Source organism: Lissotriton helveticus, chromosome 10 (assembly GCF_964261635.1).
Source record: "Lissotriton helveticus chromosome 10, aLisHel1.1, whole genome shotgun sequence".
Lineage (NCBI taxonomy): Eukaryota > Metazoa > Chordata > Amphibia > Caudata > Salamandridae > Lissotriton > Lissotriton helveticus.
The window spans coordinates 1,045,163,432-1,045,177,744 of NC_136071.1; the positions used below are offsets into that span (position 1 = coordinate 1,045,163,432).

The 14,313-nt window shown below is 40.6% G+C and overlaps 1 protein-coding gene across 1 annotated transcript in view; it reads left to right on the forward strand.

Moving 5' to 3' along the window:
- PLXDC2 (plexin domain containing 2) overlaps positions 1 to 14,313 on the forward strand; it is a 1,000,652-nt gene that overhangs the window by 717,497 nt on the left and 268,842 nt on the right. Inside the window, exon 7 of the mRNA XM_078663746.1 lies at positions 13,773 to 13,868. Within this exon, the coding sequence (XP_078519872.1) occupies positions 13,773 to 13,868 (96 nt within the window). The remainder of the gene's footprint in view (positions 1 to 13,772; positions 13,869 to 14,313) is intronic.

A 14,313-nucleotide genomic window follows, 5' to 3' on the forward strand; every position in this document is an offset into this window, starting at 1 on the left:
GTTATCAACTCAATATTGGAGCATGAGAGCGAAATGATATTTTTGAATTTTTTTAAATGAGAGAAAATTAAAAATGAAGAGGTAACTTAATGCTTAAGTTAATTCTTCACTTTCATTTTCTCCATTTTCATAGTGTCACATTTAGAAACATAAGGTGTCTTGCTGCCAGTGGCTGGTAGACACAGTGCCATATTTATAACTGAAGTCATCTTCTTTTAAATGGAAGAAATATAAAGTGAAACAAATGTCTTAATGTATTTCTCTACTTAAAATTAAATAAATTAAGTTCTAATGCTTCATGAAGTATGCTTCTTCACATTTAAACAAATGGATGTATTTTCCTGTATTACTATGGCACCATGTCTACAGACCACTGGTAGTAATATGCCTGCTGTTTCTAAAGAAATGTAGTGCATATACATATAAAGTTAACTCTTCAGTTGCATTTTCTCCCATTTAAAGTGTTGTATTCATACACAGAAGGCATCTTGTTTCCAGTGACTGGTAGACATACTGCCATATTTATAACTGAAAAACACAGCAATGTTTTATAAATGTGAGTGCAGAAAAATGTTCCTTAATAGGAACATTTTTGCAGAACATTTATCTGCACTTTCACTTACTCCCATTTTAAAATAAAATAGTTATGTTTGTTTTGTACATGTATCTGTGCCACAAATGGCAAAAGGTATGTCCTGTGCCACAAGTACATATGACACAGGCTCGCAGTCACCCGGATACATTTATCCCATCCTTCACATATATGTTCATTCATCCCCACAGACCATGCAATTTCTGATGCACATGCCAGCCCTTTCATAGTACCCCATGTCACAATTTGTTGTTCACACCATAATATCCGGCTCCATGGACAGTAGGTTTAAAGTCAAAGATGCTGGGCGAAGGTGTGTCTGGTAAAAATGCACACGTTTCTTGGCCTTCAGTAGCTCATGACAATTTTCACTGATCAGAAGTAGTTCTTATTATAGAAAAGGTTGGAGACCCCTGACCTAGGCAATTTAGCAATATCCCCATATCTGCGGGAACATGTGTCATGCTGTATTCCCGACTGAATGGCAAAGCATACATAGCCATGAGATTTTGAGTCCAGTGAACTGCAGGGAATGTGAAACACAATGGAGATCCTATGTATAAAGAGTATCAGTATTTCAAGTCAAAAGAAGAATATTGTTTACTGGCCCATAGAATCTGTGATTGCATGATTGAATTGAGGCTTGTAAGAATTGCTCTACATTACAGTGTTCATTCTTTGACAGGGTAGAAAACCTTGAAATACGTTTTTGGAAATTGTGTGATAAAAGACTCTAACAAACTTCTATATCCTTATATGAAACCAATAATTGTTAAAGAGAATAATGCAAGCTTATCCTTATTGAGACGATAAAAAGGTGAATGATTTCATAGTGAAAGACTACTAGATTTTACCTCTAATTCACTATTGGACCACATTTAGGAGTTCTCTTTTTTAGGACTTTTAATTAACTTAATTTAAGATGAGAGCTTGGGTGCATATGTAATCACCTAAAGAACAGTTAAAGTGCTGTTGTGGTTACAAATTCAAGCTGAAAAAAACCAAAAGTTATCAAATTCTGATTAGGAGCACAATCCATAACTCGTGCAACGGCCATAACCAAGTTTAGTAAAGGTATCTTAAGAAGAGAGCTAGGTAGTTGAGCAAAAATCTGCTTCCAAGGCCAATCCAAACATTCTGACCCTAATTACAAAAGGGTGCATTACTGTAGAGCATAACACTGCACATGGGGATAACACTTGATATGCTATTACATCTAGTATTCCTGATAAGGTTGGCATCAGTAATATGAGGTTGCTATGTTAGCAGAGATCGGAAGTTGATCCCTTATTAGGTCCTAATAAATGGGGCATAACATTATGCATCGCAATGTTCTGTGGGCTAGTGAAACCTAAAAAACTGGCACCTCGCTCACATCTCATCAGTACACTCTCTGGATGTACAGAAGAACAAAAGATACCTTTGTGGAGACCTGAAGGTCTAGACCTGCACTAACTTGTACCCAGGACTAAGACATGGACTGCATGGATCAGTAGGGTGACCCCCTGTTTAGCTTCAGGTATATAATAACCTAAATGAGACCTTTTTCCTGAAGTACCCAGCTGACTAGTAGCAACTTGTTTCTGAACCCTTATAGTGACCACTGCTGGAGTGAGCCCTAGCCTTGAACTGCTTTGTGCAAGGTCCTGGGAGAAAGACGGAAGTCATTGCCAGTAATACTGAGAAATTTAAGTTAGTTGTCCAGTTTTACCAAATTATGCAGATTGAAATTACCAACACCATCAAACTCCAGCACAAAATATAGTTCACCCACTTCATTTATGGATGGGACAAGAATTTGTTTTCCAGATGTGAAGCAGTAGATGGCCCTGCATTTGGAAACGATTGACTAATGGTTCATCTACCTCCGGACCATCAGTCAATATATTTATGTTTTGGGATTTTTACAATTATCTGGAGTAGTATTCCTTGAAGAGGTAATTTCTTCTTGAATTGTGGGATGGTTCTGATTTTGGGATTGTGTGGGCATAGGCTGAGAATTATTTTTTGTTGTGTTGCCTCAAACCTGGTGATGTCAGATTGATCTTAGTGTTAACTTCTAAAAACTGATGAGTCATGTTGCTATGCCTTTCCAGGAAGCAAGGATGGCCTCTTGTAAATATAGTTAAAATTAAAGGAACATTTATTTAAGTATCAATAAATTAATGAAACCTGTACTTAATTGTTAATGATTTAAAAATATATATTACTATGTTGAAAATGTTAGTAAAAAAATGCATGTATTTGTTAATAATATTACATTTAATTACATTTATAATTAAATAAAAATAATTGTACATGTTTTATTTACTCAAAACGGCATTTAAAGGTTCAGTTTGGTGGACAGCAGTCAAAATCAACAGCGGATGTCTACTTTTTGTACCTTGAAGAGAACTGCAGTGATGACATTTCCTTTCAACATACATGGACGACTACAGAGCTGGCAGTCATTTCTAAATAGGACAGACTACCATCCATCAGGGAGGTGGATATTTAGTCCTCCTCAATAATGCCAGATCCTACTCCACCCTCCAAGGTCTAAATTAGGGCCTAATTTGGGGGAGGTTGGGAATCAAATCAACTTTCTATGACAGGATCGCAAGAACGTGATTGATAGGGTCACATAAGCCAAAGGCTGAATATCTGAGCTTGAGGAAAATATTAATGAGCTACAGAAAGCTTTGTGAGAATTGAGAACATAAAACAAAGAGAAAGCAGAATTCATAGAGGAACTGGAGAGGGGATCCCTCTGTAATAGTGTGAGGTTTTTGGGCTCTTTGAAGGATGCAAAGGGGGCACTCTCAGAACAATTTTTAGAATCCTGGCTGAAGAAAAAAAATGTGTGTTGTCAAACTGCTTTGTGGTTAAGATTGTCCACTGGGTATTGAGTGACAGGCCTCCACTGGGAACTTGTATGTGTCCTTATACTACCTGGTACTTAAATCACAAAGACAGTGTTACAATACTCAAGGTGAATGAAGAGAATTTGCAAGAAGAGTTAAAGACTTTGAGCAAGTCATACAAAGATTCCATATAATCAATCTGAGTTACATGCTCCTCTATCGAGCTAAATTAAATATTATCTTTCCAGATAAATACTTTTTCTGTGCGGCACTAGAGCAAGCATGGGTATGAGTCGAAGAACAAACTGTTTTCGTATGGAAACCATGGGAGGGCCAGGGATATACATAGTTGTGCAAATACAAAAGATGCTTCACTGAAGGAATAGCATTCCTGATCAAGACGTAGGCTCCACACCTGCCACAAAGGAGACCACAGGAGACTAGGGGTGAGACAAATGACATATGCCCCACAGGGCAGCTATTTCGAAGAGGTGAGGCAATGGACAATACTCTTTGACTACCCATTAAAACATCACAACCCTCAGGGGATATGGACCTGAATCAACCAAAGACTGCTTAGTAACACACTACTGGTTGAGAAGCTTGAGGATGAATGTAACATAACTGACACTACACCCTGTGATATTTAAAGCTTCATATGTCTTACGTGTCCTTTTGACTCTTAATAGGCTGCAGATTGCAAGGTGATAATACACATTTCTGACTGGTGGGTTGGTAGGAAGTTATTAAAGAGATAATGTATGGGAGAAGGTGCTAGAACTTACGGAAGCTCCCATTGGGTGGTTTAGGACTTTGTTTGGACTTGGGAAAAGATCTCAGTTTTGCTTAACCTATTTAAAGATTTTGGATGATAGATACTTGACATATAGAGGTTTAGGGAAGCTGAATGGATGGATTTTGTTTTATTAGGGACAGATATTTATTTAACAGTGAAATACTATCAATGACCCAACACCAAGTCAAAGCTTGTCTACAGAATCACTTTTGCACAACACAACACCACCACTAGCTAAATACATCTCCTTTCATTGAATGTGAATTAGCTACTGAACAAGAGAAAGAGGGCAGCAGTCCTATAAACAGCAACATGCTATAGTACGGATATCCTATTGCTCCAAGAAACCGTTTTGCTGGGTACCAGTTGAGAATTTGGGCTTACTAAAATGTGTCATGCCAGCTGTGTTAGAGATTGAAGAGTAGTGACCATCAACAATTCCTATATGTACTCAAAAACCTTGGTGGATTGTTTTCATGCAAGCAAATCCAAATTATATTCAGTGAAGAGAATACTCTGCAACATACATTTGACAAAGCTGGCCAGCCCTGCATAGGAGAAGAAACAAATTAGTGATATTTTCTTATCCATGCAAGTGATCAAGATTTAGAAGTCTCTTCGGTGAAAATAGGAGCACAGACGGAACACCTAGACTTAAGAAAGGCTATGAAAATCTCACTCTTATCTAGACGATTCTAAAATGTCTAGCCCTAACTAAATTCTAGATTGAAGATGGGCAAATAATGTTGACCTGTGCTTTTTCTGGGTAGACTATGCTGGAAAGATTGTATAAATGTGCTAGAACCAAATACCACAGCAATCTTGAGTTATACAAAGTCCCTTAGGATTTATGCTTAATGATTGCACTACCAGCATAATGTATTGCCTGAAGGTGAACTTCTGAAGGAAGTGGCCCTTAGGCGCTACCCAGGTTACTTACAACCACCTGCTATGCCTTCCCAAGAATGAAGAGTTGGTCAGACAGCAGAGAATACAAGCATACATTTTATTAGCAATACGCTGCGGAGGAGTCCGTCTTGACCTGCACCCTATGATGTCTGACTAGGGACTGGCCCCCCAACAGGCTGCAACACATAATGAATCTTCCCCACAGCCTCCAACCATGCCCACCATGGAAAGTTACTGGCCTGGGCCGAACATGAACAAAGAGGGCACAGAGGGATGCGCTACCACCTGCCAGATGGGTTCATGTTATTGGCAATCCTAGGTTGCTGTGCTGAGGCCTCAGCGTCTCTTAATGTGGGAGCAGAGCTACACACTCGGATAGGTATGGGAGGGCTGACTGGCCTATTTATTAGTAAATTGAAAAACAGCCTTGAGCAGAAGAGAAAATAATAACGAAATACAATGCTCTGCTGAAGCAAGCAATACGAGTAATAAGGCCTTACTCAGGCACTGTCTAAGCAGCCTAATAGGGATTACAAAATGCAAAATGGAGTCCCACTCGCTAACTGAAGCCTGCACATTATGGGGATAACTCAGTGGGTTGCATAACGTGAATACAAATGGCATCTATTTAGCCACACACTGCTAACCTACTATAGAATGAAACAAGTGTAGGAAACTGGCTCCATATATCCTACACCAAAATTAGGTATAGTGTGTATAGGGTCCAGGTGACCCCAGAGGTAGGCAGAGATTAAAGTTAGATAGAACTTTACTCTCTATTTGTGGTAGAGTGGTCGAGCATTAAGGCAGTATCAGAGGACAGTGTTGAGCATTTGATGTACATAGTCAGCAAATGATTTCACACACTCAAGAACAGAACTATAGGCCAATTTTTTTTGTATAAAAAATATACTGTTGTTTTATTTGAGAACCAAAAAAGCCTGGTACAGGTAAGCATTAAATACTTTACAGTAATACGTTGCTGAATGTAGAACAGTTTGAAAATGCAATAGGAATTGTACTTTGTTTGATTTACAGGGGATGCAGTAGATTGCAATACTTAGCAAATACAGTACATTGAAATAAATAGGCTTTTTCAGTAAATTACAGATAAGTTACTTTTCACGTTACTTTTCTAACTCAGTGCAGGATACCTAGATTCAGCACTGGGACATTTCCTGCAAGCAGGTAAGTAACTGCGTTTTGGATATTCGAACGATTTTTTAGGAATATTTTTAGATTTCAAAACTTCACACTTCGAAACATATTATCAATGTTATCCTATGGAGGAAAAACGGGATATCGGTTCAAAGGTAAGTTATCGACTGAGGGAGTTAAGGTTCTGGGGTTAGATTCAGGGGTCCCCCAGGGGCAGTGATGCACTCTTGTTACACCCTCAGCTGCACTAGGGCAGCCGGGTTCAGAGTGTTGAGGCCCAATATTATCCAAAGGGGATAAAGGGCCTCCGGTTGGTGGCTGCTAACGAGCAGGCCACTGGACTGTGGGAGCAAAACTCCTAGAGTTTAGGTCAGGGCAAATGGGTAAACAAGAGTAGCACAAAAGGTGCAACCTCAGCGCCGGGTGCAGAGTTCTGTTTCGACGTCGGGCGCCCAGTTGTTTCCAATGGAGAACCTCCGGTTTGCAAAAGCACTGCAGGCAGGGAGACAAAGGACGCTGGCATCAGTGTGGGTTTAATGTGCTAAGAAGTTTGATAGCCATTATGGTGCTGTGGAGTTCGTAATGACAAACTCCCAGCACCATATACTCTTAATGGCAGCACTGCACTTACAATGTCTAAGAATGGACTTAGAGACTGTTGGGGTACAGGGCTCATGCACCTGTATGCTCACCACTGGTATAGTGCACCCAGATAGAGGGGTGACTGATCTATGCAGGGCAGTGGGTTGTAGGCATTGTACACAAATAAGTGTGCCATGTCGACTCTTCACTTTGCTCTGCACCAAAACACACAATCTGCAAAGGCAGTGTGTGTGTGTGTAAAGGTACAGGGCCTCTAAGGATGGCACAATACGTGCTGCAGCCCTTAGAGGCCTTCTCCGGTCACAGTGCCCTGGGTACCTGTGCTACCATTTACCAGGGGCTCACCTTTGGCCAGAGATGCCAATTGGGTTTAGTTTTGGGGAAAGAACACAGTCCCTTGGAACCTGATTGACAGGGACCCAGGGCACATCAAGTAAATGTGCATCAGTTGTCTGGCAAAAAGTGGGGGGGGGTTACTGCAACAGAAACCCACTTTCCTATGGGTGCATTGCAGGAATGGGAATTTCAAACCTAACACTTCACTGCCTATTGTCCAGCACTTATTTACAAACACAAATGGCATCTGTCTTGGACTCTTCAAGTTGTATACTGGCCTCCTAAACTAGCTCCTCTGTTTAGTCCACAATGGGTTCATACAAATTGTAATATATTTTGAACTTCCATTATTATGTGTGAACAGTGCCACCAGCTTTGCTGTTCTACTGTTCTACTAGGGCTTTCATGTACTCCATATGCACTGCATGGCAAACTTCCGCAGACTTGACGAACTAATTTGCAACCCCTCAATTAACAGCATAGCACATATTATGACTAAATATATAACACCCATTACTATGGGTCAGTGTATCTAACTAGGGTGGACTCATTAAGGTGTATACTATGGCTTTTCAAGTATACCTGGTCTTCAATTTACTCCACAATGGACCCAGCTTTATGGTGGGGTATTAATGCTTCCTTCTATCACCAAAGGGTGGATTGCAAAATATATGCTGAAATGTGCTATATTTGAGCCACCACACCTTCACATTTATCAGCCTTTTCCTCTAGGTTTTTTCCTAGCCACCATAGTCACAGGCTTAAACTATGTGACATAGACTACTCCGTTGATGGTATGTTTCCGCAAATATGACTGTATCTCTGCGAACACTTTTTGCCACATTCATGTGAAGGTGCTATGACATGATCTGAGCAGACTCTGTCACATCACAACTCTTCCCACCTAGGATACAATGATCTTGGACACTTCTTGACCATGACCACCACTAGCATTGATACTTAAACATCATAACCCTTATTGCTTTCAAATCCCCACAGAGACACAGAAAAAAACATTTGACACAAGAACACAACTCTGATTCTCTCACATAATATCATACACTACCCACATTTGTCAAGATAGACACACATACTGCAACCACTGATCCCCAAGAGTAGCATACTGTCTATACAAAAATACAATTAGGTGCATCATTAGGGTTCGGAAGCACTATATGAATGCAATAACAATAGAATTCAATGCATGTAAATTGAAACTTTAATGTCATGGAGCATAGAAAGAACATAAAAGTTAGGTATTTTAGGCACATCTGGGCCTGACTTGAATAAAAGCAGTGCCGACCCTGTCTCCAAAGGTGTTTTCTGGATTCATACTGTGCATTAGTTTGAATGTTGGTGTTCCACTGTGGAATCACCTTTATACAGAAAACTAGCACCATACTATAGGGGCATAGCAAAGCATTAGCACTCAGCTCATATAAAGTAAGTGTTTTGAATTACGTTACTATTTTTTGCATTTGAGCAAGGATACAATCGCTCTTGCCCCAGTGTTCTAAAATGAAACTGAAAATGCCCAGTATTGAGTAGGTTGGCAAACATTGGCTCACATACTTTCCTTGCTAACCATTACTCCTACACCAAATGCAGTGCTTATGGCTGAAAGCCTTATACAGAGGGCAATGGCCATGTGCCGAAGATCACTCAACCCTTTGACAAACCCCCTTATGTGCATGGCTGAAGGCTGTGTGCAGTGCAGTTGGAACTTAGTGGTGGGAGATCAGCAGTGCCTGGCCAAAAGTCAGGCTCTACTGCCAGTTCCCACTGAGCAGGGCCAAATCTCTTGCGGTGCAGGGCAAGGGATAAAAACAAAGAAATTGGATGTGATATATCAGTTAAAATACAGGTAAAGTATAGCTAAGATTATGATTTACTACAGGAAGAATACTGCAATGCAATAGTTAGGATTAACTCTGCAATTCATAACTCACAAACAGCCATGAACACCAAATGTCACACACAAAATTCAAAATGTATGGGCTCACCATAATTATAGCAATTTGTAACAACAAATTAAAATGTTCTTAAACTAGAACACATGCTCACACTGAAGTAAGAATACATACTCAAACTAACATATCCACATTCTTCTCAATGACAATGTTAATAGAATTTTAATCTGAAAGCCCATTTATATTTATGGCAATTGTGAGGTCTTGAACATTGCATATGGTGTGAGAGTTATGATTTGCATGTCTATTTTCTGAGCAATGGATTGTCGAGCAAAAAATTGATTTTTTTAATTTTTTTATATTCAACCGTAACTACATAATTTATAAAAATATTTGATGGTTAAGGCACAAACTCAACAAACCTCTGAAATCTGGCCGTTATCATTTGCGTTGCAAATCATATATTGCCTCTTCCATGGCAGAATGGAGAAGCAAAGATGTAAACAGAAAAGAAAAACTACAAATCCCCCCAAAACTGTAAAAGGAGATAAAATAAAAAACATAAACCAAGACTTCATGTAAACAATAAAAACCAATAACTCAAAGTCTCAACTTAAAAAACTGTGATGTCATCAATGATTTCAGTGGTGATATCATAAGTGATATCATCAATGATCTCACTTGTGATGTCATCAGTAATATCTGTGATGCCACAAACAGTCCAAGGGGTGGCATGAGTTATTGCATGTGCTGCAAATCATAGCAGGCACATTTTAGTGGTTTGTTTAGTTTGAGGCAAAACCATAAATCATTTTCAAACTGAGTTTATTTCAGCAAATGTTATTTTTTATGATACACTTAATATGCAGCCCCTTCTGCAGTGAGTGTTGGCCGCAGATCTCGATCAGCAGTTGCGCACGGCCCTTAGCTGTGCACTGTGGAGATTGGCCACAGGGCCTGGCTTCCGAACCATGGTCTGCACCCAACTCGCCATGGTTGGTCAAGTCTGCTGTGCATGGTCTTTACTTGTGCACTGCAAGGGTTGGGTGAAAGGACTAGCCTCTTGCCAGGCATTGTGCCCAAACCAACAGACTTGTCCACTCACCTCTGTGCACGGCCTCTGGGCGTGCGCAGGTGATAGACCTGGCTTTTTCAGCGGGTTTATCCCCAGATTTGATTGCTTTGTGGCCTTCTGTTTCTGATCTGTTTTTGTTGGTTTTATGACTCTGGGCACTTTACCACTGCTGATCAGTGCTAAAGTGCATATGCTCTCCCTGCAAATTGATTAGCATATTTGATTTACTAGTCAGTCCCTAGTACAGTGCAGTGTGTGTGCCCAGGGCCTGTAAATCAAATGCTGCCAGTGGGCTGCAGCACTGAGTGTTCCACCCACATAAGCTGCCTGTAAATGTAACTCAGGCCTGCCATTTAATAACCTGTGTGCAGTCTAGTAGTGCCATGTCGACATGGCAAGTGCACCCACTTGCCAGGCCCTAACCTTCCCTTTTCTTACATGTTAGTCACCCCTAAGGTAGGCCCAAGGTAACCCTATGGGCAGGGTGCAATGTATGTGAAAGGTAGGACATGCCCTGGTGTGTCTGGCAAGTGCTGATAGTGAAATACTGCCAATTTAATTTTTCACTATTGCAAGGCTATGTGTTCCCATAGCATAGAATGGGGAGTTTACTTATCACATCTCAGAATGTTAAAATGCATATTTTAGTGAGGGTGATTTTACATTCTGTATTTGAAAATACCACTTTTAGAAAGTAGGTATTTTCTTGCTTAGCCATCCAGTGTTCCTCTGCTAGGTTTGTGTATTGCATATCAGGCATTGAATGACAGGGGCTGGGGAGGAGCAGTGGCTCCAAAGAGTCTGATGAGTCGGGGCTGGGCCAAATAGACCTGGGCTGCATTTAGAGTAGAGGGGGGAGATTTCCTTTCACCTGAATGGGCCTGTCTGCCTTCTACAATGCTGTCCCCATCTCCTGCCAGGAAGCTGCAACAGAGAGAACAGAACTGATTTTGACCAAGCACAGGGCTTCTCTGCCATCAGAGAACAAAGTATTTTGTAGTTTAAATATTGGGGCCCAGACCCCAGAACTTTTGATCTGGGAATCAAGAGGAACCTTTGCCAAGGAGAAGAGCCGGAGAAGGTAAGGAGGAATACTGCCCCTGTGCTGTTTGCTGTCTGGGGTTGGCCTGCAGTAGCTACTTGGTGCCAAGGAAAGAAGAAAGGACTTTGCTCTTTGCTGTGCCCCCTGCTTGAGGAAGATCTCCAAGGGCTTGAAGCTGAGCTTGCGTCCTGTTTTAAAGTCTCATGGACAGGAGGACTCCACACCAGCTTACCTGAACTTCCTTGCTGGGAGTTCTGACCTGCAAAGAGGTGCCTACTATTGTTTTGAACATCTAGAGACTGTTTTCCACTGAAAAATCAAAGCAACAAAGAGAAGCGTGATGCATCTGTACCTGTTTCTGATGCATTGCTGAAGATACCACCTCGAAGCGCCAAGTCTGCTGCATCGCTGGGGGACACAGTAAGAAACCGACGCATGACCTCCCTACACAGTAAGAAACTGACACATCTACTCCTCTCCAGTAAGGAACCGATGCATCACCTCCCCTACGCAACAGTAAGGACAGACGCATCACCTCCCCCTGAGCAAGGAACTGACACATCACCTTCCCTGAGTGTAAGGAACCAACACATCACCTTCCCTGCAGCCTGTTTTGTTTATTTGTGTGACGCATCCAAGGTACTTTGTGGGAAAAGTCCCACATCTGCAATTTGCTTTGAACTGAACTATTTCTACCATCTGAAAGTCATATTTGTATTACTGTATTGTGGATTTTTGTTATTTTCGGACTTGTTTGGATTAGCTAAAGATTACTTATTTTTCTAAACTGGTGTGGTGTCCATTTGTAGTGTTTTCACTGTATTACTGTATGTGTTCACAAATGCTTTACATACTGCCTTTGAGATAAACCTGTCAGCTCGTGCCAAGCTACCAAGGGGTGACCAGGGGTTATTTTAGTGTATCCCCCTTACCCTGACTCGGCAGAAGTAGGTGCATTTGTCCAAATGGGGACCCTTGCTTCTAGAGACCCCCATTTCTAACAGTGGGGGTTTAGACTGTAGGGCTTATCGATGCGCCTAATACACAGAAAGGTGGCCAACTAACAGTACATATCAATGTAGTTTTTGCATTTTTTATGGTCTTATACTGGACCATTGTTTGGCTGAGAAACTGATTTTTTTATTTATTTGTATCTTGTATTATTACTTTTTTGTCATAAATGTGAAACCTATCTGTGAATATTAACCCCTTCGCTGCTGGTCCGCTTCCGCCGCTGTGCGGTAAACAAACAAACAGGGCGGGGCCGTGACGAACCCCAGCCGTCATCCGCACACGAGCACCGCGATGCGTGACGGCTGGGGTCGTCACCAGCATGCAAGGGGTTAATTTAGTAGGTCATTTTGTGACCCTGATCTATTCCTTATTTCTGCAAACTAAAATATTAGTCAAAGGTTGGTCTACAAACGAAATAGCTGATCTCAAAAAGTCAGTTCAAAATTAGCTAAATCTTTTCAAAACCAGCATAACCATGTGACTCGATAATATATGACTCTTTTGGAAGACATGGAGAATTTGGTCTATTGTTGTTAATCAATTGGATTAGCAGACTCTGTAGTGAGAATATCTACCTAGAAGAAGAGTGAGACAGTGGTGCAGGAATACACGTGGAATAAAAGTAAATAAAGTCTTGGTTCAGTAATTAAGCAATGTAATTTGTGTAAACTAGACATGAATCGTATACATTATTAAATAAGGACGGCGGTTTCTAAAATTTCAGTGAACTAATTAGCCCATTTTTAAGTTAAGTACTCCAGATGTAATTCAAAACCATTTCTAAAAATGAAAATTTCTATGAAGTGTAATTCTCCTTCAATGAGAAAAGATTCATGGGACAATTAATCAATTATGTTTGCTATTAAAATATGACATGATGGAGAAGTTACTTTCTGAGAGATAGTGTTCTGTTGCCAAAGACGATATTTAAATCATGTTTATTGAGAGGTCTAGGTTGTTAGTTTTGTGTTTCAGATATTTGAAAATGATGTGAAGCCAAAATAGGCAACATTTATAATAAAGCAGACTTTGTGGATGTTAGTATTAGATTCACAATACGTAGTCACACAAGATGGTAACTCTAAGAAGCCGAGTTTATCCACACTAAACCCTCAAAATGTTTGCATGGTATTATCATTGAATTAGTCTATGATACAAAGTCGTACCTATTGACAGTACAGCAGGTGCAGTGGCACTGGAGACCAGTGATCCGAGGGTCCATACAACCACCCCTTATTGCTATTTTGTAACTACAAATCCAAGGGAAGGGGTCATTTTCTATGTTTGCATTATGGTAAATGGCACGCTTGCTACACCACTCATTGGATACCGAGTTATAACTTGCAAAAGGGCGTCTCCTGTATGCCTCTCTAGAACAATACTCAGTAACTCCAGGCTTAAGCAAATTATTCATTGCGAATCACAGTGTAAGTTACCCATATGTGGAGACATGCGCATCTATGTAAATCACTTCCCATTTTACTCTTCTTTCAGATGTTAGAAGAAGAACAATTTACGAGTATCACAGGGTTGAGCTGCAGATGTCTAAGATAACCAGCATGTCTGCGGTGGAGATGATGCCCCTCCCAAGTAAGTAATATTGAATGCAAAGGTTACTGGAAGCTTACTGAAACTTGAATTCAAAAACTGAAAATCATCTCTGCAAGACTGGCGAGAGCATTTGTGCAAAATCTCCAGTGACATCTACTGTTTGAGTTTTCCCTAGATCCTCTTACAGGGCATGCAGCATGTAGACAATATAGCATGTGTGGCGAAATCTGCATCAGTAGCACATCAGCAGGATCCAGATAGGAAGAGGCAGTTTGCTCCCCATTTTCTGTTGTTTCTAGAGGACACTTTATTCTAAAGGTGTCTTCACCAAAGAGATGATTTATGCAAATGCGGACCCAAATCTGTTTTGGCTCTTACCATCAAATACATAGTCTTGTAACCATAATCTGGACAGGTGCATCACAGACAGAGTTATTATCACTTTTCCCATAGGTTAAAGCCTAGTATTGTGCATTTTTGACTC